Source organism: Natrix helvetica, assembly GCF_964273705.1.
Source record: "Natrix helvetica genome assembly, chromosome: 1".
NCBI lineage: Eukaryota > Metazoa > Chordata > Lepidosauria > Squamata > Natricidae > Natrix > Natrix helvetica.
In genome coordinates this window covers 6581164-6606832 of record NC_138548.1, presented here as the reverse complement: position 1 = coordinate 6606832, position 25669 = coordinate 6581164, and the positions used below count along the sequence as shown (strand labels likewise).

At 46.4% G+C, this 25669-nt stretch overlaps 1 protein-coding gene across 2 annotated transcripts; it reads left to right on the top strand.

Moving 5' to 3' along the window:
- The first annotated feature begins 817 nt into the window (after window positions 1-817).
- TNFAIP8L1 (TNF alpha induced protein 8 like 1) lies at window positions 818-20965 on the top strand. 2 transcript variants are annotated; one of them, XM_081934759.1, is made up of 3 exons: window positions 818-1725; window positions 18501-18533; window positions 20240-20965. In XM_081934759.1, exon 3 carries the CDS (start codon window positions 20245-20247, stop codon window positions 20803-20805), a length of 561 nt encoding a protein of 186 aa, XP_081790885.1. In that variant the 5' UTR covers window positions 818-1725; window positions 18501-18533; window positions 20240-20244; the 3' UTR covers window positions 20806-20965. The 2 variants fall into 2 exon arrangements, with proteins under 2 accessions (XP_081790885.1, XP_081790884.1); XM_081934758.1 differs by lacking the exon at window positions 18501-18533 and having other exon boundaries at window positions 823-1725.
- The last annotated feature ends 4704 nt before the right edge of the window (window positions 20966-25669 follow it).

The following is a 25669-nucleotide window of genomic DNA, read 5'->3' as shown; positions in this document are numbered from 1 at the left end:
AGGCGGAGGCCGGGGCGGAAGCGGAGGAAGCGGCCGCCGGAGAAGACAAAAAGGGTCAGGCGGCCTCGAAGCGGCGCTCGGGCGGCTCTGTTGCTGCGGCTGCCGCTGCTAAGAAACCCCGAGAGGGAAGAGCGAAGGAAGGGGAGGGGCTCCAAAGAGAGACTGAGCTCTTTCTTTCTTTCTCTCTCTCTCTTTCTTTCTTTCCTTTCCTTTCTCCTCCCTCCCTTTCTTTCTTTCCTTCCTTTCTTCTTTTCCCTTTTTCTCTTTCCTTCCTCCCTCCCTTTCTTTTTCTTTCCTTTTTCTCTTTCCTTTTCCTTCTTTCCTTTCTTTTTTCTTTTTCTTCTTTCCTTCCAGTCTTTTTCTTTCCTTCCTTCCTCTTTTTCCTTCCTTTCTCATTCTTTCTCTTCTTCCCATTCCTTTTTTCTCTCTCCCTCTTCCCCTCCTTCTCTCTCCCTCTTCCCCTCTTCTCCCTCCCTCCTTTAATTCTCCTCTCCTTTCCTTAGCGCCACTTCTTAATCCTCTCTTTCTTTCTCCCCTTCCTTTCCCCCTTCTCTTTCCCGTTCCCTTTACCCTCCCCTTTCTCTTTGCCTTCCTTTTCCCTTTCCCTTCCCTTCTTTTTCTTTCCTTCTCTCTTTCCATTCCCACTTCCTTTTCTCCGAAAACCCCACCGCTTCCTCTCTTAAGAAACGAGAAACGGCTTCATTATGACCAATACTCTTTCTTTCTTTCTTTCTTTCTTTCTTTCTTTCTTTCTTTCTTTCTTTCTTTCTTCTTTCTTTCTCTCTCTCTCTCTCCCTTCCTCCCTTCCTTCTTGATTTATTTATTTATTTAAAAAAAAAACCAAAACGGGCGAAAACGGTCCTTCCCTCCCTCGCCCACTCCCCCTCCCGGATGGGAACCATGGGACCTGGTCCTCCGCACCCCGAACAGCTAACGCCACCCTCTTTGCCTAACACCAGCTCGGCAGCTGTCTGGTGGGTGGATGGGAGGGAGACGCCTGCGGGAGGCATCCTGGCTTGCTGGATCGTGGGGGGGGGGCGAGGGTGGCTAAGATAGGGCCCCTGAAAGTCCTGGGGGAGACTTTCCCTTTTCCTTGCCCCCTCCCCCCTTAAATCCCTCCCACTTGGGCAACTCCCCATTGGTTGGTTCATAGGCAGCCTTGCCCCAGAGGTTGGCAGAGGTGCCTGCCACTCACGTCTTCTCTCCCCCCCCCCGCCCTTCCCCAGCTGAACTTCGCCTTGAAGTTTGAATCGGGCTGTTGCGGGCGTCTGGCTCCGTGGGCGGGTGTGATTGCGCGCACACACACACACACACACACACACACACACACACACACGAGAGCGTTGCGAGAGCATCAAGTTTCAACTTTGGACCGAGGCGACCGTGTGGCTTTCCGTCTGAGAAGCGGCCAGCCGCGGGAACCACGGGAAGAAAAGAAAGGAAGGAAGGAAAGAAAGAACAAAAGAAAGAAGGAAAGGAAGAACGAACGAACGAAAGAAAGAAAAGGAACGAAAGAAGAAAGGGAAGGGAAGGGAGGAAGAAGAGGGAGAAACGCAAAAGATCCCTTGATCCAACCCAACATTAAACCCCTTGCAAAACCAAGCAAGGCTTCCGAAAGATCCTAGATCCTTTGCACGGATTTTGGCGAAGGATTCCGCCAGATCCGGAGCGTCTCTTAAAGGAAGGAGGCCCGCGCGATCGCCTCGTCTGAATGCAGACAAGCAGGTAAGGAAGGGTGGAAGGAGGAGAGGGGCCTGGGGGGCTGTTTGGGGGGGTGAACCCAAGCCAAACCCCATTTTTAACGGGGTGCTCATCCCCCCCCCCCCGCTTTCCTGGCTTCTGCATGATGCTGGGTCGATCCCAAGGAGAGATTTCCAGCAAAAAAAACTTCATACCTTTCCGATCTTAGCAAATCAGGGTAGTCTCGGACTTACGACCAGTAATGTTGTTCAGTGAGTTTTGCCCCTGCAAATGTGTTTTTTCCCTTTGGGTTACGGGTTGTTATAGGTATGTCTCCAATGGAACCCAAAGCTTAAGTCGCTAAGGGAGACCGTTGTTAAGTGAGTCTTGAACCATTTTAGGACTTTTCTTGCCACGTTTGTTAAGCAAATTACTGTCATCATGAAGTTAGTGACATGGTTGTTAAGTGAATCTGGCTTCCACCATTGACTTGGCTCGTCAGGTTGCAAAAGGGAATCGTATGACCAGGGACACTACGACCGTCATAAATGTGAATCAGTGGTCAAGCATCTGAATGTTGATCACGTGACAGTCGGGAGGCTGCAACGGTCTTAAGTGTGAAAAACTGGTCCAAAGTCACTTTTTTCAGTGCTGTTTTGAACCGTCACTAAACAAACTGTTGTAAGTGGAGGACTACCTGTATTTACGACGGATACAGCATTGCAGAGTGACAGGATTGGCATTTGTAGCCTTCCCAGCCGGTTTCCAATAAGCCAAGCCAATGTTGGAAGCCAAATTCACTTAACGGCCATATGATCCACTTAACAACCATGACAAAAAGGTGGCAAAAACGGGTAAAAACTGCTTGCTTAGCAATGGAAACTCAGGTTCCAGTCCAGGCATGGTCGTAAGTCGAGGACTACCTGAACTGGGGGGTGGGGGGAATCATGGAAGAAAATCAAGAGCATCTGAATACAGCTACAATGGAGCTCAACATTTCTGAGACCTTCGTTGTTCGTTTTGCCCCACTTTACGACCTACCTTGCCACCGCTGTTAAGCGAATCACTGCTCTTGATAAGTTAGCCATATGGTTGTTAAGTGAATCTGGCTTCCCCATGAAGCTGGCTTGTCGGAAAGTCACAAAATAGAATCACATGACCCCCTGGGACGTTGCAACCATCGTAAATGTGAGTCAGTTGTCCCAAGCGGCCAAATTTTGATCACATGACTGGGGGGGGGAATGCTGCAACGGTCGTAAGAGTAAAAAACCGCCATAAGTCCCTGTTTTCGGTGCCGTGACATGGAACCATCACTAAACAAACTGTGGTAAGTATGCATCGTTTGTGAGTCCTGATTAATGGTTTTTTTTGCCAGCCTCAATCTTCCCCCTCCCACACATGGATGTCCAGACCCCTCATCCCCAGCAAGAGATGGGAACCGTAGTTTCATCTTACAGTTGGTCAAAAATCTGTTTTGCAAACAAATGTAAGGAAAACCCCCTGATTTTCTCCGACCGGGAAACGGAGGGAAGGAAAAGCAGCAAAACAATAAAACCGCAGCAGGATTAAAACTTGTTGAAACACGCACGAAATTCTTGGAACGGAGGGTCACGGATCAAAAGTAGACGCCCTTTGGATATGAATTCTCTCGCAGGGCTGGAAAGGGGATGGGCTGATCCAAGGTACCACAATCCGTTGGAACAGAGCTGGAAGGGACCTTGGAGGTCTTCTAGTCCAGCCCCCTGCTCAGGCAAGACACCCTCCAGCATTTCAGACAAAGGGATGTTCAGTCTCTTCTTTAAAACCTCGGGAGGGAGGGAGGGAGGGAGGGAGGGAGGAAAGAAGGAAGGAAGGACCACAGAATAACAGAAGGGATCTTGGAGGTCTTCTAGTCCAACCCCGTAATCAGGCAAGAGACCCTCCAGCATTTCAGACAAACCGATGTCCAGTCTCTTCTTAAAAACCTCAGGAGGGAGGGAGGCAGGCAGGCAGGCAGGAAGGAAGGAAGGAAGTAAGTAAGGAAGGAAGGAAGGAAGTAAGGAAGGAAGGACTGCAGAATAACAGAAGGGATCCTAGAGGTCTTCTAGTCAAAGTTTCTCCTTAATTCTAGGTTGCTTCTTTCCTTGATTAGTTTCCATCTGTTTTTTTTTCCTGTCCTGCCTTCTGCTGCTTTCAATCAATCAATCAGAATAGAGCTGGAAGGGACCTTGGAGGTCTTCTAGTCCAACCCCTTCCTCAAGCAGGAGATCCTTTAGCATTTTAAACAAATAGCTGTCCAGTCTCTTCTTTAAAACCTCCAGTAATGGAGCAGCACCCAAAACTTCTGGAGGCAACTTCTGTTCCACTGGTTAATTGTTCTCACTATTAGGAAGTTTCTCCTTAATTCCAGGTTGCTTCTCTCCTTCATTACTTTCCATCCATTCCTTCTTATCTTACTTTCTGGTGCTTGGAAAAATAAGTTGACTTTGTAATCACTTTGTGGCAGCCTCTCAAATACTGTGATACGGCCATCATTTCCCCTCTGGTCCTTCTTTTCTCTAGATTAGCCATACCCAATTCTTTCAACCGTTCTTCATATATTTTGTCTCCAGGCCCTTCATCATTTCCAAACAGAACAGCACAACAGTTGGAAGGGACCTCGGAGGTCTTCTAGTCCAACCCCCTGCTCAAGCAGGAGACCCTATCCCATTTCACACAAATGGCTATCCAGTCTCTTCTTAAAACCCTTCAGTGATGAAGTATCCACAACTTCTAGTGGCAAGCTGTTCCACTGGTTAATTGTCCTTGCTGTTAGGAAGTTTCTCCTTAATTCCAGGCTGCTTCTCTCCTTGATGTGTTTCCATCTGTTGTTTCTTGTCCTGCCTTCTGGTGCTTTGGAGAATAATATACAATACAATACAATAGCAGAGTTGGAAGGGACCTTGGAGGTCTTCTAGTCCAACCCCCTGCCTAGGCAGGAAACCCTACACCATTTCAGACAGATGGCTATCCAACATCTTCTTAAAGACTTCCAGTGTTGGGGCTTTCACAACTTCTGGAGGCAACTTCTGTTCCCCTGATTAATTGTTCTGTCAGGAAATTTCTCCTCAGTTCTAAGTTGCTTCTCTCCTTGATTAGTTTCCACCCATTGCTTCTTGTTCTGCCCTCAGGTGCCTTGGAGAACAGTTTGACTCCCTCTTCTTTGGGGCAACCCCTGAGATGATATGACCCTTTCTTCTTTGGGGCAACCCATCAGATGCAGGAATGCTGCTCTCATGTCCCCCCTGGTCCTTCTTATCTCTAGACTGGCCCATCCCAAATTCCTGCAACCGTTCTTCACACGTTTTAGTCTCCAGGTTTTTAATCCTCTTAGTTGCTCTTCTCTGCAACCGATGTTTTCGGCATCCAGCCAGCCAATTTTTGCAAGGCGAAACCATTAACAGCACCCAAGAAGGTCCGCAGGATGTGGGTTCAAGAAAAGCAATAAAATTGCAAACTTGAATGGTGCGATGGAGCTTCTCCCTGGTTTTTTGTTTATTTTTAAAATCTCCATGTATATAATTGCATCCTTTTTGGGCTGATCCGATCGCCCTGTGCAGGCACTTCCTCTTCCTTGCTCTTCTCTGCAGCTGATGTTTTCTGCACCCCTGGCGACCACCACTCCACGGGGTCTATTCTCCTTTTATTTCTCTTTGCTTTTTTGGCTGCATGGCACGGGTGGAAGGGATTGTCCACTAGGAACACAGAGGCATCACATCTTGCTGAATATTTCCCGGCCAAATATTGTCCTTGACTTACGGCCACTTGCTGTTAAGCGAGACATTGCGTTACCGTGACCTTCCCTCCTGGTTTGCCCCGTTGATTTCGCGTGTCCACAGCCGGCTGGGAAGGCCACCAATGGGGTGACCCGGGGATGCTGCCACCGTCGCCAAGGAAAGCCAGAGCACCCACATTTCCGTCTCATGCTTGTGATGAGAAAGGTCACAAAGTGAGGTGACCTGCAACCATTCGTTTAGTGACCATTCGAAGCGGCCACAGCATGGGGAAAAAGGTTACCTGGGACCGTTTTTCCGGCCAACAATGGTTGAAGCTTCCCCGCGATCGAATTTCGGCTGCTTGGCAGCTGATTCATATTTACGACGGTCGCTGTGGCCCCAGGATCACGGGATTCTCTCTTTGGCGACCTTCCGATCAGCAAAGTCCAGGGGGGGGAAGCCAGATTCATTGAACAACCATGTTTCGAGCTTCACAGCGGTGGCGAGTCGCTTAACAACGGTGGCAGGACGGGTCATATAATGAGGCAATGCACACGTAAACCACTGTCTGGCTTAGCCAGGGACATTTTGGGCCTCAGTTGTGGTCGTAGTTGTGGGGGTGGGAATTAAGCATCCTTGACTTACAATGATTCATTTAGTGACCGTTCAAAATTAGAACGGCACTGAAGAAAAGTGGCTTACGACCGTTTTCCACAACCGTTGCTCCGTTCCCCGTAGTCACGTGATCAAAATTCGGTCGCTGGGCAACCGACTCATATTTATGACGGTTGCAACGTCCCTGGGTCACGTGATCCCCTTTGGTGACTTTCCTATCTGCAAAATCAATGGGGGGGGGGGAGAGCCAGGTTTACTTAACGACTGTGCCACTAACTTAAAAACTGCAGCGATTCGCTTAGCGACGGCAAGGAAGGTCATGAAAATGGGACAATGTCCACTAAGCAAACGTCTCGTTTAGCTTGGTAGCCTTTGACTTGGAAGCATTCATTTAGTGACCTTTCAAATTTACAGCAGCATCGGGGGGGAAGGGACTTACGACCTTTTTTGACTCCCAGGGTCAGGTGATCAAAATTCAGATGCTTGGAAACTGACATGTACTTATGACAGTTGTAGCATCCCAGGGTCACGTCAATTCCTTTTGCGACCTTCCAATTAGCGAAGTCCACAGGGGAAGCCCGATACATTGAACAACCGTGTTACGAGCTTCACAACGGTGGTGACTCACTTAACAACGGCGACAAAGGTTGTAAAATGGGGCAAAACTCCCTTAACAAATGTCTTACTCAGTAATGTGCATTTTGGGCTCGATTGTGGCAGTAAGTTGAGGACTCGCTGTATTACTAGACATATTATATTACTCAGCACAAATACAACACAAACATAGCAAAGGCAACATTAAAAATAAAAATATGGTTTTCTGCCTGGATGGTCTTCTGTAATGAGCCGAAAGACAGAAAGGGGGAGTAGTGAGCTCCCTCCCATATTTGGGCATACCAGGGGTTGTAACACAAATACATTTTATAGATATGTATGTATACATATATACATACACCGTATTTTTCAGAGTATAAGACGCACCTTTTTCCCTCAAAAAAGAGGCTGAAAATCTGGGTGCGTCTTATACACTGAATACAGCACTTTTTGCCTCCTGAAACCCCGCCCCCTTCACCAACATGGCCATGCATAGCCTTTAGGAGGCTTCCTGGGGGCTGGGGAGAGTAGAAATTAGTGAACAATGGACTGTTTTTTGCTCAGTTTTGCCCCCCCCCCCCCAGCCCCCAGGAGCAGTCTGCAAGCCTCCTAAAGGCTATGCAGGCAATTTTTTTGATAAAAAATGGGCTGTTTTTTGCTCATTCCCCCCCCCCCCCGAGCACTCTACAAGCCTCCTAAAGGCTATTCATGCCTTTAAAAAAAACGGGCCTTTTTGTGCGAACAATGGCCTGTTTTGGGGAGGTCTGCAGAGTGCAAAAACTTTTTTTAAAAAATTTGCCTCTTCAAAACCCCAGTGCGTCTTATGCTCAGAAAAATATGGTATATATATTGATTTTACATTTAAAATAGTGCAACACAGCGAAGCCGTTAGGGCCATACAATCCCAATATATACGCATAATCTCATCCATTAGCGGTCAGCCTACTTAATACATTATCTATCCTTCTCTCCTATCCCATTATTTTACCATTTGTTCCAATCTTGTCACCTTGTCTTATGCCAGTCATAAAATCTGTTCCAAACTTCATAATATTCAGACTCCCCTTTATTTTTTTTAGTTCTAGGGCAGTGATGGCTAACCTTTTTTTGACTCCCGTGCCAAAAGCCCCCCTGCAGGTGGGTCGTGCACGGGCATGCAACGCACCGCTTTTGGCACAGTTTTTTTGCCCTCCCCAGGCTCCAGAGGCTTTCCAGGAGCCTGGGGAGGGCGAAAACAGCCCCTCCGCGCCCCCTGGAAGCCCTCCGGAGGCTTCAGGAGCTTCCCTGAAGGCTCCGGAGGGCGAAAAACGGACCTACGGGGAATCCGGACGTTCAGGAATGGTGACCTCCGGTTTGTCCGTAGGGCCGATCTTCAACCTCCGGAGCCTTCAGTGAAGCCCCTGAAGGCGAAAAACGGACCTACGGGAACTCCGGAAGTTCGGGAATGGTGACTTCCGGTTTGTCCGTAGGGCCGATTTTCAACCTCCGGAGCCTTCAGGGAACCCTCCTGAAGGCAAAAAATGGACCTACGGGGAATCCGGAAGTTCGGGAATGGTGACTTCCGGTTTGTCCGTAGGGCCGATTTTCAACCTCCGGAGCCTTCAGGAGGCTTCCGAAAAAATGGCCGAAAGAAGGCCGAAATCAGCTGGCGCACACTGGAGCCGACAGGGCAATGTGCCCTAACAAATGGCACCACGTGCCATAATCTCAGCATCACAGTTCTAGAGTGAGCCTATCCGCTTCCGCGCAGGGCAAAATTTTCCTAGTTATGTCTAACTCTGATAGAATATTTTCTTTTTTCCAATATTGCGCATAGTTTATTCGCGCCGCAGTTAATACATGTATAATTAGATCAGGCACGTCTTTCTTATACCCCTCCGGTATTATGCCTAGGAGGAAAACTTCTGGTTTGACCTTGTTCTCCCACCATTTGTTCCAGCCATGTTTGGGAAGAGGAGAATTTTTGTGTCGCCCCCCCCCCCCCCCCCCTCAATCCGGCCTTGCAGAAGTTGTGACCGGACACAACCACAACTGGCAAAGCCACCTGGCATCTCCACCCTGTAAATAAGGGTGGAGGGAAAAAATCAAAAGTTTACCCACACGGAGTTTTAGGGCTGTCATATAATCTCGGGCGTAGCCGTTTTCATGTCACAATTAAAAAGATGAAGAGTGATACACAACAAACACAAGCGGACAATAATTACAACTTAGGAAATGAATTAAGGCAGGAGGAAATCCTGGACTTACGACCGTTTGCGCTGTGACTCTTTGAAGTTGCAGCAGCCCTGAAAAAAAAAGGAGATTTAAGACCATTTTTCACACTTACGACAGTGGGTCAGAAATGGTGTAGGGCCTCCTGCTTGGGGGGTTGGACTAGATGACCTACAAGGTCCCTTCCAACCCTTCTAAACATCTCAACGTGATCCAAGTTCGGACGCTTGGCAACTGGTATGGACTTATGACGGTTGCAGTATCCCGCGGTCAGCAAGTGAGACAGGGGGGATATAAATTTTGGAGTGTAGGGAATTTAACCTTAGAATTTCAAATCAAATTGGGAAGCTTCCCCAACCTTCAAACAGTGTTTTCCAACCTTGGCAACGGGAAGAATGGGTGGACTTCAATTCCCAGAATTCCCCAGCCAGCCATGCATGGCTGGCTGGAGAATTCTGGGAGTTGAAGTCCACCCATTCTTCCCCTTACAAAGGTTGAAAAACCCTACCTTGTTAATTGCTTTCTGACTCCTCCGAGTTCTCTTCTTTCTCCCCCGGGCTGGCTTGTAAATTATTAAAAGGATTTTTTCTTCCTGCACCTCCATGAAAAATTCATTCCATCTCAGTGAGGCCGTGCTGCAGGGTTTACGTTTCCCAGGGACGAGAGTCCGGGGGGTGGGGGGAAGAGTTGTTATGCAAAAAGTAGGAGAAAGCGATCGATGGGCAAAACTCACGAGGGTGGAATTAGGGAAAGGGAGGTGAGGAGGTGGGACAGAAGGAAGAGAAAGCGTCCTGCAGGAAAATAAAACCGATTTACGGGTAATGGCTAAAGGTTCAACTGTCCAATGCAAGAGTAAGGGGGCGGGGAGAGAGAGAAATTGTAGGTATGTAGGTAAATTAGATGGATGGATGGATGGATGGATAGAGATATATAAGATGATGATGGTGATAGATGATAGATAGATAGATAGATAGATAGATAGATAGATAGATAGATAGATAGATAGATAGATAGATAGAATAAAATAGAATGACAGATAAAAAGACAGAAAGACATATGATAAATAAATAGAGATGATGGATGGATGGATGGATGGATGGATGGATGGATGGATGTATAGATAGATAGAGATGAATGGAGGGTAGGTAGGTAGGTAGGTAGGTAGGTAGGTAGGTAGGTAGGTAGATAGATGATAGATAGATAGATAGATAGATAGATAGATAGATAGATAGATAGATAGATAGATAGATGATAGATAGATAGACAGACGATAGATATAGGTAGGTAGGTAGGTAGGTAGGTAGGTAGGTAGGTAGGTAAATAGGTAGATAGATAGATAGATAGATAGATAGATAGATAGATAGATAGATAGATAGATAGATAGATAGATAGATAGATAGATAGATATGGAGACAAGATAGATGGATGGATGGATGGATGGATGAGGATAAATGGAGAGTAGGTAGGTAGGTAGGTAGGTAGGTAGGTAGGTAGGTAGGTAGGTAGGTAGGTAGATGGGTGATAGATATGGAGACAAGATGGATGGATGGATGGATGGATGGACGGACGGATGGATAGAGATGAATGGAGAGTAGGTAGGTAGGTAGGTAGGTAGGTAGGTAGGTAGGTAAGTAGGTAGATAGATAGATGATAGATGATAGATAGATAGATAGATAGATAGATAGATAGATAGATAGATAGATGATAGATAGATAGATAGATAGATAGATAGATAGATAGATAGATAGATAGATAGATAGATAGATAGATAGATATGGAGACAAGATAGATGGATGGATGGATGAGGATAAATGGAGAGTAGGTAGGTAGGTAGGCAGGCAGGCAGGCAGGCAGGCAGACAGACAGACAGACAGACGACAGATAGATAGATAGATAAATATGGAGACAAGATGGATGGATGGATAGAGATGAAAGGGGAGTAGGTAGGTAGATAGATAGATATGGATGGAGACAAGATAGATGGATGGATGGATGGATGGATGGATGGATGGATGGATGGATGGATAGAGGAAAGGTGAGGAGATGGAACAGAAAGACCAGAAAGTTTCCTGCAGAAAAAAACCCTGGTTTACAGGTCACTGCTAAAGGTTCTGCTTTCCAACGCTAAGCCAACATCTTTTGCACACAGGGCTGGGTTGGACTAGATGACCTCCAAGGTCCCTTCCAACTCTGTTATTCTGTTCTGTGACGCATTGCTCTGCAAGCGCATTTGTCCACGGAGCTTTTGCCCCATTTAACAGGAGAACAGAGTTGGGAGGGACCCTGGAGATCATGTAGTCCAACCCCCTGCTCAAGCAGGAGACCCTGTACCATCTCAAGACAAATGCCAATCCCATCTCTTCTTGAGGGTTGGAGCAGCCACAACCTCTGGAGGCAAGTCGCTCCATTTTACGACATTTCTTGCCACAGTCATTAAGCGCATCGCTGCCATTGTTAAGTTAGGAAGAGGTTGTTAAGTGAATCTGGCTTCCCCATTGAATTGGCTTGTCAGGAGGTCACAGAAGAGGATCACTTGACCCGGGGACACGGCAACCGTCATAAATATACATGCCAGTTGCCAAGAATCCGGCTATTTATCCACGGGGAGGCTGCTATGGTCAGAAGGGTGAAGAATGGTCATAGCTTACGTTTTCCGGTGCTGCTGTGACTTTGAACGATTACTAAACAAATGGTTGTAAGTCAAGGACTAAATGTATTTGAGGGGCTGCCCCAAAGAAGAGGTGGGGTCAATCTATTCTCCAAAGCACCTGAGGACAAGAAGCGATGGGTGGAAACTCATCAAGGAGAGAAGCAACCTAGAACAGGAGGAGAAACTTCCTGACAGTGAGAACAATTAATCAGTGGAACAGCTTGCCTCCAGAAGTTGTGAATGCCCCAACACTGGAAGTCTTTAAGAAGATGCTGGATAGCTATTTGTCTGAAACGGTATAGGGTTTCCTGCCTAGGGAGGGGGTTGGACTAGAAGACCTCCAAGGTCCCTTCCAACTCTGTTTATTCTATTCTATTCTATACTAATACTATAATGTGATTGTGTGTGTGTGTGTGTGTGTGTAGAAGGAGCAATGGGTGGAAACTAATAGAAGAAGCAATGGGTGGAAACTAATCAAGGAGAGAAGCAACTTAGAACTGAGGAGAAACTTCCTGACAGTTAGAACAATTAATCAGTGGAACAGAAGTTGCCTCCAGAAGTTGTGAATGCCCCAACACTGGAAGTCTTTAAGAAGATGTTGGATAGCCATTTGTCTGGAACGGTATAGGGTTTCCTGCCTAGGCAGGGGGCTGGACTAGAAGATCTCCAAGGTCCCTTCCAACTCTGTTATTTTTCTTTCTTCCTTTCCCTTTTTCTATCTTTCTTCCCTTCCCTTTTCTTTCCTTCTTTCCTTTCCTTCCCTCCCTCCCTTCCTTTCCCTTCCCTTTTTCTATTTCCTTCCCTTCTTTTTTCTTTCCTTCTTTCCTTCTCTTCCCCTCCCTCCCTTTCTTTCCCATCCCTTTTTCTATCTTCCTTCCATTCCCTTTTCTTTCCTTCTTTCCTTTCCTTCCCTCCCTTCCTTTCCCTTCCCTTTTTCTATCTTTCTTCCCTTTTCTTTCCTTCTTTCCTTTCCTTCCCATTTTCTAGCTTTCTTTCCTTCCCTTTCCTTTCCTTCTTTCCTTTCCTTTCTTTCCCTTCTTCCTTTCCCTTTTTTATCTTAATTTCCTTCCCTTCTTCCCTTTCCTTCCCTTTTTCTATCTTCCTTTCCTCCCTTTCCTTCCCTTTCCCTTTCCTCCAAGAACTAAGAGGTTGCCCCAAAGAAGAAGGGCAGCTGCCACATTCTCCAAAGCACCTGAGGGTAAGAAGCAACGGGTGGAAACTAATCAAGGAGAGAAGCAACCTGGAATTAAGGAGAAACTTCCTAACTTAATTAACCAGTGGAACAGCTTGCCACCAGAAGTTGTGAATCCTCCAACACTGGAAATTTTAAGAGGAGACTGTAGGCAGCCTCTTGTCTGAAATGGCTCAGGGTCTCTTGCTTGAGCAGGGGGTTGGACTAGAAGACCTCCAAGGTCCCTTCTGGCTCTGTTATTCTGAGCCTAGCCGATGCCTTGGCAAGAAGCAACGTAGATATATCCAGCGGAATCCTGCATCCAGCCAAATTGCAGTCTGACCAAGACCGCTATAATTATCGGCTGGTTCAGATCCGAGCAGAATCTTGAGTGATGGGAATTGGGTTTGTTTGCTTGTTTATAAGCCTGTAATTATCAAACGGATTCCGAACGGAGTCAAGCTGATTGCCGGTTTGAGGAAACCCTCCGCTGGTTTGGATCTTGGCTGAGCCGGGTGAGCTCATTCATCAGAGCATGGTTTTTATTTCACGGAACGCGGAGTGACCACACCGCGCATCCCACGGGAATTGAAACCAGAGGTCAGCTGCTCCTCGCAAGGCGAGCTCTAAGCCCTGGTGGCACAGCGGTCAGAATGTGGCATTGCAGGCTAATGCTCATATTCGTCTCTTCGGCTCTCTCCAGCTACTGCGGTGTCCGCTCTCCAGATACTTTTTTTTTTTTGTCCTTGTTATCGACTGATAACTTTTTTAAAAAGTTTGGTATGTTCTGCTGCAGGTGCCTGAATTCTGAAGTCCCAGAACCAGAGGTGCGTTGCTCCCGGTTCGGCCCGGTTCGGCTGAACCAGCAGTGGTATTTTGGCCTGGGCCGCAGAAACGGCAGCGACTCAGGCTGGCCACGCCCCGGAAGCAGTTCTCCGGTTGCCGCTGCTGTTGCCGGCATGGCTTTTAGTATTTTTTATTCAATGTTGTGCACATGCAGGGACGTGCGGGCAGGGGAGGCAGGGGAGGCAGAGCCTCACCTCTCTTCATGAAATAATAGTATATAATATTATATACTACATATATGTATATGTATATGTATATGTATATGTATATGTATATCTATCTATCTATCTATCTATCTATCTATCTATCTATCTATCTATATATATATATATATATATATATATTTGTGTTGTATTTGTGCTGATAAATAAATAAAGGGAGACTAGTATGGATCCATTTCAAGCTGTTTAGCTCTCATCAGCTAGCCATATTTGGGCATACCAGGGGTTGTAACACAAACATATATATATGTGTTTGTGGTTAGGCTTCTGTCGTTTTTCTAGTCTACGAAAACAAATACCTCTACGGGGAGGAAACCTTCTTGCTCACCAGATCCTACGAGAGGCTTGAAGTCCGGAGAGCCACCATCTTATGTGACCTAACATTCCTACGCAGCTGCCGAGACAAAAGCCTGATCCCCACATGCTTCCAACTAAAATTCCATTCACAAACCCCCCTCCTCAGCAACTCATGAAACAAACAGTACACAACATATCAGACAGAACCCTCACCACAGCTGAAACCAATGTCCTTTCCAGAGGATTCAACTTTGCAGTTGCCCCTAAACGCATCCCCACTGAAGACATCATATGCGGAGTTGAAGCTACACTCATCAAAATCAACCCAGATGAAGCCAATAAAATCAGACTTGCAGTCAGCAACGTCCTTTGCTCCAGCAATCCACCCAGAAGCAACTTACAGCAACAAGAAGAAAAAGCACTCTCCAACCTGAGGAAAGACAACAACATAATCATTCTCCCAGCAGACAAAGGAAACGCCACAGTGGTGATGAACGCATCTGACTACCAAGCCAAACTATCCAACCTACTCCAAGACCCTGCTTACAAACCTATAAACACAGACCCCACCACCTACCTGGAAAAAACCACCAAATCCAAAATAAAAGCCTCTGCCATCAGTGAAGAGATCCAGCAAAGAATCATCCCCAGAGAGAAATCTTCCAGATGCCCCAAACTCTATGGGCTCCCCAAGATACACAAAGAAGGAACACCACTCAGACCCAGAGTCAGCTCCATAGGCTCACCTCGACAGAACCTTGCCAAATTCCTCGCCAAACAACTCCAACCCTACGCAGAATCCATCACCTCAAACGTACAAAACTCACTCCACTTCATAGAAACCATAAAGAAACAAAACATACAACCCAGCGACCTACTTGTGAGTTTCGATGTCATATCCCTCTTCACCCAAGTGCCTATAAAAGAAGCCTTGACAGCCATCCAGAAAAAACACAACCCCCCCAAACACATCCTGGACCTGACCAACCACTGCTTAACCAACACATACTTCATCCATAATGGACAAAGATACAAACAGATAGAAGGAGCACCCATGGGATCACCCCTCTCACCTGTCATAGCAAACTTATACATGGAACATTTTGAAACCAATGCCTTAGACAAATCTGAACACAAACCCAAACTCTGGCTTAGATATGTTGATGACACTTTCGTGATTTTGGCCACATGGAAAAGAAAAACTGGACAACTTCCTCACACACCTCAACAGCCTACACCCCAAAATACAATTCACCATGGAAATAGAAGCAAACAAACAACTTCCCTTTCTGGATGTCCTAATCTACAAAAAACCTAATGGCTCTCTAGGACACACCATCTACCAGAAAAAAACACACACCAACCGCTACTTAAATGCACAATCCCATCACCACCCTGCACAGATCAACTCTGTAGCCAAGACCCTCATCTCCAGAACCAAACGCTTAGCCGACAAAGACCACCTGAAAACTGAATTACACAAACTCACAAATGTATTAATCTCCAATGGATTCCAAAGAAAAACAATCACCAACCTAATCCAAAAGGAGACTCCCCCAAAAAACCAAGACACAGAACAGGACAATGGCATCGCCCTCCTCCCTTATATCAAAGGCACCACAGATAAAATCAGCAAAATTCTCCACAAGCACAATATCAGGACAGCCTTCACCACTGACCAAAAAATAGCCAACATCTTAAGAAACCCCAAAGACAAAATCCAGTTAGAAAACCAAGGAGTCTACAAAATACCATGCAAAATCTGCCCAGCAATATACATAGGACAAACAAACAGAAGAATAAATGCACGCATCACAGAACACAAGAACGCAGTAAGAAAAAAAGAAAAAACTTCCTCCCTTTTCCAGCACCTTAAAGCTACAGGACATGAAATCAACTTTGAAGGAGCCAGGTTAATCACGAAAGTGTCATCAACATATCTAAGCCAGAGTTTGGGTTTGTGTTCAGATTTGTCTAAGGCATTGGTTTCAAAATGTTCCATGTATAAGTTTGCAATGACAGGAGAGAGGGGTGATCCCATGGGTGCTCCTTTGAAGGAGCCAGGTTAATCTCCAAAACAGAACACCTCCACAAGAGAATAATCATGGAAGCCATCGAAATAGAGAAACACCCCCACAGCATGAACAAACGTGATGATACCTCCCGCCTACCAAACATCTGGAAACCAGCCCTAGCCAACAAACGAACACCACCCACCACCCAAGCCGTTAAAATACAAAACAACAATGCACACACAACCTGCACCAATCAGCACCAATCTACCAATCATGATACAACCACACAACCAATCATTCCACTTACTGAAACAAAGCCAGCACCCCATCCCCTCCCACCAAGACTTACAGAAAGACGGCAGCTCCGTTCCCATTTTAAGCCCACAATTTGAGCCCACGCTTGAGGATGGCAGGTGAGATCCTGCCGAAACGTTGCAAAGACAATCTCAACCTTACACGGGAAAAGACCCGAATACAACAAAACCAGCATATATATAGCTGCGGAGGGCGGAGGCAGAAATGTTGTCGGCGCTCCCGGATGACAAAGGCACGAAAGCGACTGGGGAACGCCGAGAACCTTTCTGCCTCTGCTGGATTTCGCGCACTCATAGCGCGCAAAGTCCAGTGGAGACAGGAAGGTTCTCGTCGTTCCTCAGTTGCTTTCGAGGACTGCGGAGCGCGAGCCAGCGGAGCACGCTCAGGAAGGCAGGGAATGGGATCACGTGTGCTGGAGGCTGAGGCAGCCTGAGCCTCCAGCACACGTGGTCCCATTCCCCGCCTTCCTGATGACGTCACCAGCCTCACCAGCCATAAACCTCACCGCACGTCACTGTGCACATGCGTAGAACAATTTATGCTCAACTGTGCAAAGCGCACCGGCAGAAACCCAGCCCAGCCCAGAACAATTTAGCTTCCTCATTTTCAATGACTTTTTCTACTTGATGGTCCCGCTAGTTCTTGCTTTCAGGCAAATGGCATTTTTTTGCAGATCTCCTAATGCACCATTGCAGCTACTTCGTCACGTGGTTGTTAGGCCCGGTACACTTCAATATGGGGAATGCTTGATTTACAACAGTCCGTTTAGTGACTGTTAAAAGTTACAACGGCACTGAAAAAAAGGGACTTATGACCATTTTTCACAGCCTTTCCAGCATCCCCATGATCACGTGATCAAAATTTAGATACAATAATAATATTATTATAATACATATATAATAATATAATACAATACAATACAATAGTAGAGTTGGAAGGGACCTTGGAGGTCTTCTAGTCCAAACCCCTGCCTTGGCAGGAAACCCTATTGTACTGTTTCAGACAGATGGCCATCCAACATCTTCTTAAAGACTTCCAGTGTTGGGGCATTCACAACTTCTGGAGGCAAGCTGGAGGCAAGATGCTTGCCAATGGACTCATATTTATGACGGTTGCAGTGTCCCGGGGTCATGAGATCACCTTTTGCGACCTTCTGACAAGCAAAGTCCATGGGCAAGCCAGATTCATTTAACAACCAGGTTACTAACTGATCAACTGCAGCGATTCACTTAACAACTAAGGCGAGCGAGGTTGTAAAATGGGGCAAAATTCACTTAACAAATGTCTAACTGAACAACAGAAATTTGGGGCTCAGTTTTGGTGGTAAGCCAAGGGCTACGTATCTTCATAAATCATCTAGAAGAGGGAATAAAAGGGGAACTCATCCAATTTGCAGATGACACTAAATTAAACTATTTGGACTTTTTTGTCTTTCTTATCGACTTTACCAAGTGATCCCCTGTTGCTTCAGCTTCTTTGCGGCAATTTTGCCATCTTCTCAATTCTGGCTTCGCGTGCATTTTTTTGGTTAATTATTCTTAAATTGTTGTTACCGTTCTCACAGCAGATTGGTCTTAAAATGTCGTTTTCTACAAGCATTTGGGGGGGGGGAAGCAGCAAGATAAGCTGACAGTAGGACACAAGTTGTGGTTAATCTTTAGAGAGGGAGAGGAATTTGCAATATGGGGCTGCCCCAAAAATTTCATCAAAATTCATTCTCGCTCCCTCCCTCCTTCTTTCTTTCTTTCTTTCTTTCTTTCTTTCTTTCTTTCTTTCTTTCTTTCTTTCTTTCTTTCTTTCTTTTCTTCCTTTGTTCCTCCCTTTTTTACTTCCTTCCTTCCTTCCTTCCTTTCTTCTTCCTTCCTTCCTTCCTTCCTTCCTTCCTTCCTTCCTTCCTTTCTTTCTTTCTTTCTGTCTTTCTTTCTTTCTGCCTTTGAATTAAATTTGACACCTGGCAAGAATAAAAATGTGGTTTGTGGTTCCTTTCCACTTTTGGAGAGGTTTGTAGACTTAACCCGCTGGGGACATGCTAGAAGAGAGAAAAGACTGGGATGAAAATTCACTGATGCCAAATAAACCTTCCTCTCTGAGTTTCTGCCATTTTTCATGGTCTAATCATACATTTTTGTTTTCCGTTCATTTGATTTATAGCTTCCTAGGAGCCCAAGGGAGGAAAAAAAATAGGCAAGTGTTTTTCTTAATATCTTCATCTTGGGAGAAAATGACACCTCATAGAAGCAGCTCCCAAAACAAGATCGCTCCCTAATTTAGAAAGTTATGATTATTTCGAGCCCGTGTTTCTCAATTTTGGCAGGTTTAAGATGTGTGGACTTCAATTCCCAGAATTCCTCAGCCAGCATACGCTGCATATGCTTACAATACAATACAATGCAATGCAATACAATACAATACAATACAATACAATACAATACAATACAATACAATACAATACAATACAATACAATAGCAGAGTTAGAAGGGACCTTGGAGGTCTTCTAGTCCAACCCCCTGCCTAGGCAGGAAACCCTATACCATTTCAGACAAATGGCTAACCAACATCTTCTTAAAGACTTCCAGTGTTGGGGCATTCACAACTTCTGGAGGCAAGCTGTTCCACTGATTAATTGTTTTCATTGTCAGGAAATTTCTCCTCAGTTCTAAGTTGCTTCTCTCCTTGATTAGTTTCCACCCATTGCTTCTTTTATTAGTTTCCACCCATTGCTCCTTCTACACACACACACACACACACACACACACACACACACAATCACATTATAGTATTAGTATAGAATAGAATAGAATAGAATAGAATAGAATAAAAAGAGTTGGAAGGGACCTTGGAGGTCTCCTAGTCCAACCCCTTGCCTAGGCAGGAAACCCTATACTGTTTCAGACAAATGGCTATCCAACATCTTCTTTAAAACTTCCAGTTTTGGGGCATTCACAACTTCTAGAGGCAATTTCTGTTCCCCTGATTAATTGTTCTAACTGTCAGGAAGTTTCTCCTCAGTTCTAAGTTGCTTCTCTCCTTGATTAGTTTCCACCCATTGCTTCTTGCCCTGCCCTCAGTGCTTTGGAGAATAGCTTGACTCCCTCTTCTTTGTGGCAGCCCCTGTAATATCAGAACACTGCTATCATGTCTTCCCTAGTCCTTCTTTTCATTGAACTAGACATACTCAGTTCCTGCAACCGTTCTTCACATGGTTTATATGGAAGCCAGTGAGCGCAAATTGCGTGCAGGCAGAACAGGCAGGAACGCTGGCAGGAACCCAGCCCTATTCCTGGACATTAGGACCATGATGGAGGCTGATCATTACATCTGTACGTCATGACAGTCCTAAAACAGATCCCGTATTTTTCGGAGTATAAGACAAACCCAAGATTTTGAAGAGGCAAACTTTTTAAAAAAGTTTTTGCACTCTGCTGACCTCTCATAAACGGCCCGTTTTTTTTTTGTGTCGAAAAAAAGGGCATGAATAGCCTTTAGGAGGCTTATAGAGTGCTCCCAGGGGCTGGGGGGGGCAAAAAAGAGCAAAAAACGGCTCATTTTTTGGTCATTTTTCCTCTCTCCAGCCCCCAGCAGCACTCTGGAAGCCTCCTAAAGGCTCTGCACAGCCATTTTTGCAAAGGGGGCGAGGTTTCCGGAAGCCAAAAAAAATGGTGTATTCAGTGTATAAGACGCACCCAGATTTTCACCCTCTTTTTTGAGGGAAAAAGTCGCGTCTTATAATCTGAAAAATACGGTAAGCCCCATTCAAGTTAAAGTAGGATCAAATGTCCCCCAGGTGTTATCCCAACCTGCTGTCCTAGATGATGATGCAACAATAAGATGCTGTGTGATGGTGATGATGATGATAATGACCAAAGATGCCTTCTCTCCCATCTCTCAGGGAAGATGGATACTTTCAGCACTAAGAATTTGGCTCTCCAAGCTCAGAAGAAACTGCTGAGCAAGATGGCCTCCAAGAACGTGGCCAGCATCTTCATCGACGACACCAGCAGTGAGATCCTGGACGAGCTCTACCGGGTCACCAAGGAATTCACCCACAACCGCAAAGAAGCCCAGAAAATCATCAAGAACTTGATCAAGATCGTGGTGAAGTTGGGCGTCTTGTACCGCAACAAGCAGTTCGGTGTCGAAGAGCTGGTCTTGATGGACCGCTTCCGTAAGAAGCTCCATACCTTGGCCATGACGGCGGTCAGCTTCTACCAGGTAGACTTCACCTTTGACCGTCGGGTCATGTCCAGCATGCTCAACGAATGCCGTGACCTTCTCCACCAAGCCGTCAACACACACCTGACCAGCAAGTCCCATTCTCGGATTAACCACGTCTTCAACCATTTCGCGGACTACGAGTTCCTCTCCGCGCTCTACGGCTCTTCGGAGCCCTACCAGAGCCACCTGCAACGAATCTGCGAAGGGCTGAACCAGATGTTGGATGAAGGCAACATCTGAGGGGCAACCAAAAATCATAGCTTCAAGACTCAGCTGTGGACTCCTTGGCTTTGGTTTCACCACTTCCGGATCTGCTTTTGACATAATGGAGTGGTATTTTAAGAATGAGATTGTGGGGTGTGTGTGTGTTGCTTTTTTTTAAAGATATGGTTTCACCTTGGGTTTTTCCACTGTCCTCTCTTAACTTTTTCCAAGGGATGAAAGGGGGTTTATAAAGGTTTTTGGTGGAAGGCAGCCAGGGCCGACTCTGATGGAGACCGCAACTGAAGGCCATCTCCAGATTTACTTCAATGACAGAGTTGGAAGGGGACCTTGGAGATCTTCTAGTCCAACCCCCTGGATTTTGGTCTTAAATAATGAGGGTGCTTGCCTGCCATCTCGGGTATCTCTTCACCCGGAAAGGGCTGGAGAGGTGGGTTCCACAGCAAGCTACTTCCAGACCCGTAGGTTGTCTTGCTATTAACAGCATAACAGAGTGGGAAGGGACCTTGGAGGTCTTCTAGTCCAACCCCATGCTCAGACAGGAAATCCTATACCAAAGCAGAGAAAGGGTTGTCTAATCTCTTCTTTAAAACTTCCAGTGTTTGAGCAATCACAACTTCTGGAGGCAAGTAGCTCCGCCTCACTGTTTAGGAAATTTCTCCTTAATTCCAGGTTGCTTCTCTCCTTGATTAGTTTCCACCCATTGCTTCCTGTCCTGCCTTCAGGTGCTTTGGAGAATAGCTTGACTCCCTCTTCTTTGTGGCAGCCCCCCGAATCCTGGAAGACTGCCGTCATGTCTCCCCTAGTCCTTTTTTTCATTAAACAAGGCATACCCAATTCCAGCAACCATTCTTTATATGTTGCCCCCTATGACGGGCTTCCAAGTAACACCCCCCAAGGAAAGAAGACTCCGAGGCTTGAGTTTCTTCAAAGTCCCATTTTATTAGGGAGGTCGTATTGGCACATCTGGGAAAACCCGAATCCAAAAGAAAGTTCAAATTCCTGCCCAGCACCCACATGTCCGTCACATCATCCAATCAGGCACCATCCAAAACTGGAGATGCCTCCCAGTCACACCATCGCAGCTGCAGGGCCAGATGACCTTGACTCTCTGAGAAAAGAAGGTTATTTTGACTATATTTCACCCACACGCCATATAATCCCCCCTCCCGTTTTCTCACAGTAGCAAATGCGGCAGGCCTGAAGCCCCAAATGTAAAAAATGGCTTCCAGGTCTGACACCAGAGGCGGGTTGCTCCCAGTTCGGCCCAGTTCGGTCAAAATGGCAGTGGAATTCAGGCCTGGGTCGCAGAAACGGCAGCGCCCCAGGCTGGCCACGCCCCTGAACTGGTTCCCTCACTGCTGCCGCCGCCATTTTGGTTTTTAGTGACTGCCCGTGCGCAGTTCACTGAAAATTGTTCTGCGCATGCGCAAAGAACAACTTATATTAAACAGCACCCACCCACCCCTCTCTGACACCCTAATTATCTTCATTGCTCTTCCTTGCACTTCTGCATCTGGTCGTCTTCTAGAGCAGAAGATACATCCGTGGGAGCAAGTAAACCAAAGATTTAATGGAGTTGGGCCTCCTAACTCTGGAAGTCTTTTCAAGGAGCTCCTGTGGCCAAGTTGGAGCTTGGGGGGGTGGGCCTTCCTTCCCAGGGTGGCTGGTGTTCAAAGGCACATCAAGGTCCGTTGTACTTCTCCAAAGGTCCACTTCCAATCGGCAGTTCGTTTCGCTTGGCAGTCCACAGGAACTCCTATGCAAAGGCTTTGAGTTGGAAGGAACCTTGAGGGCATCCATCTGATCTGAGAGAAAAGAACCCAGAATAGATGGCTGTCCAGACTTCGTTGTCAGAAATCAAAGGATTGATTTTCCTTTTAATGTTTATCTACATTCTATCTCACTGTGATTTGATTCTGTGCCCTGCCCGGTATTTTCCAATCTTTAAGAGGGGTGGACTTCAACTCCCAGAATTCCCCAGCTGATATGCTTTAAGAGGGGTGGACTTCAACTCCCAGAATTCCCCAGCTGGCATGCCTTAAGAGGGGTGGACTTCGACCCCCAGAATTCCCTAGGCCAGTGTCCTTTTGAGATGAATAACAAAATAACAGCTGGAAAGGGACCTTGGAGGTCTTCTAGTCCAACCCTATATTATTATATTATTTCAGACAAATGGTTGTCCGATCTCTTCTTAAAAACTGTTGGAGCATCCACAACTTCTGGTGGCAAGTCATTCCACTGATTAATTGTTCTAATTGTTGCTGGTTGACTTCAAGTCCCAGAATTCCCCAGTGATCATGCTGTAAGATGGAAAGACTTCAATTCCCAGATTCCCCAGCCACCATGCATGGACTTCAACTCCCAGAATTCCCCAGCCAGCATGCTTTAAGATGGGAAGACTTCAATTCCCAGAATTCCCCAGCCACCATGCATGGACTTCAACTCCCAGAATTCCCCAGCGATCATGCTTTAAGTTGGGAAGACTTCAATTCCCAGAATTCCCCAGCCACCATGCATGGACTTCAACTCCCAGAATTCCCCAGCGATCATGCTTTAAGATGGGAAGACTTCAAGTCCCAGAATTCCCCAGCCACCATGCATAGACTTCAACTCCCAGAATTCTCCAGCCAGCATGCTTGGAGTCGAAGTCCAGACATCTGAAAGTTACGGGGTCAGAGAAACACTGCTTCACATGTTCATGTCCAACATAAAACACGCTGCTTTTGAATATCTCCTTCATTGTTTTTCTTTCCCCAAAAAATGCTGTTTGTGGAGAAACGCTTTGGATTTCAGCCCGTTGGGAGCGTGCCAAAGGCCCTTCTCAACAAACCTACACTTTCCAGTGTGAAGTTGGAACACAACGCAGCGTTTGCAACCTAGACAATATGGTCGTGATCCTCTCAATGGGGAAATAGGACACCACTTGTTGAGTGTTGAGACTTCACACCACAGGTCTGTCCTTCAAAGTTTGCTTTGGAGACAAGAGCAAAACCCTTGTGTTGTTGTCATTTCCTTCCTCTCTTTCTTTTTTTCCTCACAAAAGTGTCGCAAGGGAGCAAACCATCGTCAAAAGGGCAGATATAGGCAGTCCTCGACTTACGACTGCCATGGGACCCGACACTTCTGCTTACAGTGGTGATGTGAGTTTTGCCTCCATCGTACGACCTTTTTGGCCACCGTGGTTGAGCAAATGGCCGCTGTTGTTAAGTTGGTGGCACGGTTGTTAAGTGAATCCAGATTCCCCGTTGACTTTGCTGGTCAGGAGGTGGCCGAAGGGGACAGGGCGAGCGTCGTCAATACGGAATCAGTTGCCAAGTGCTTAAATTTTTGATTCTGACGCTTCAACGGTCAGAAGTGTGAAAACCGATCATAAGCCCATTTTGTTCAGTGCCGTTGTAACTTCAAGCGGTCGTTAAGCGAAAGGTTGTAGGATGGGGACTACCTGTAACGTGTGATTTTGGATCCCCCGTCGCGGATGAGCTCTAAAAAGAGACCAAAATGTTTATTTTAAAACGGGGGACGTAATAAAACAGATTATGTACCACCCTTCATGTAAATATTTCGATCCCCTTTCAGGGGAAAACTTTTAACGCACCAACTTTTCCAGCTTTGTGGACCAATGGGGGGGGGAGGGGGAGGGAATAGTTACGTGTGAGTGGCGGGTGAGTGAGTATTAGCGTACAACTGCATTCGCGTGAGTGGCCGGCATACACAGCCTCCCCTTGCACAAATGCTCGCACGCTCTTGCCCGTCGCTTCTGTGGCCCGGTTTCAAGAGGCGATCGGACTTTCTTCTTTTTCTTTTGAAGGCGTTTCGCTTCTCATCCAAGAAGCTTCCTCAGTTCTGACCGGATGGTGGGGAATGGAAGGATTGGTGGTCCTTTAAGACAGCTGGTCATTTGGAGCCTTTTAGACTTTAGAGAGTCATTGAGGCCACTTCAGAGGGAGGGTTGGGCCCGGTTCGGCCCGGTTCAGCCAAACCAGTAGTGACAGCGGCAGGAGACTCCGCCCACCCATCCGGACGCTTCGGCACATGCGCAGAAGCGAGTGAGCACAAGCGAACCGGTAGTAAACTAGTTAGCAATCCACCACTGGACCACTTGGACATTTAGAATGGAATAGAATAGCAGAGTTGGAAGGGACCTTGGAGGTCTTCTAGTCCAACCCCCTGCCTAGGCAGGAAACCCTACACCACTTCAGACAATTGGTTGTCCAACATCTTAAAGACAAAGTGCAAATGGGTGGGGAGCCTTCTTGGAACTGCTGAAAGGACCGTGTTGTAGACTGGAGGTAGATGATGTTGTCCCCCCCCCCTCTGTTGAGAGGGGGCTGTTTAATTTTGACAAAGATGTCCTCTTTGATCCCCCTTTCAAACCAGCCTTCCTCTCTGTCCAAAATGTGGACTCTGCTGCTTTCCAAAGAGCGACTTTTATCTTTGAAATGCAGATGGACCTCTGAATCTTCTCCTGATGGGTTTGTTCTCCTATGTTGTGCCATGCGTTTGCGAAGTGGCTGTTTTGTTTCCACAACATACAGGTCTGTCCATAAAAACAGTTCCAAGAAGTCTCCCCACCCATTTGCACTACTCAGGTGACCCTGAGGACATAGAGAAACTTCCAAGTGGCCTTGACGGCTCCCTCAAAGGATACAAATTAACAGCGATGAATCCTTCCCTTCCCCACCATCCAGTCGATGCTGAAGAAGTTTCTTGGATGAGAAGCGAAACGTCGTCAAGGAAAAAGTCCAGTTGCCTCTTGAAGAAAAAAAAAAGCACCTTTGGGACATACATGTCAGTCCTTTATCTATTGCTAATAAACTTTTGCAGACTGGGGAAGCTGCAAAAGTGGGTTGGGGTCTCAAACGTGATATTCTTGGGCTTT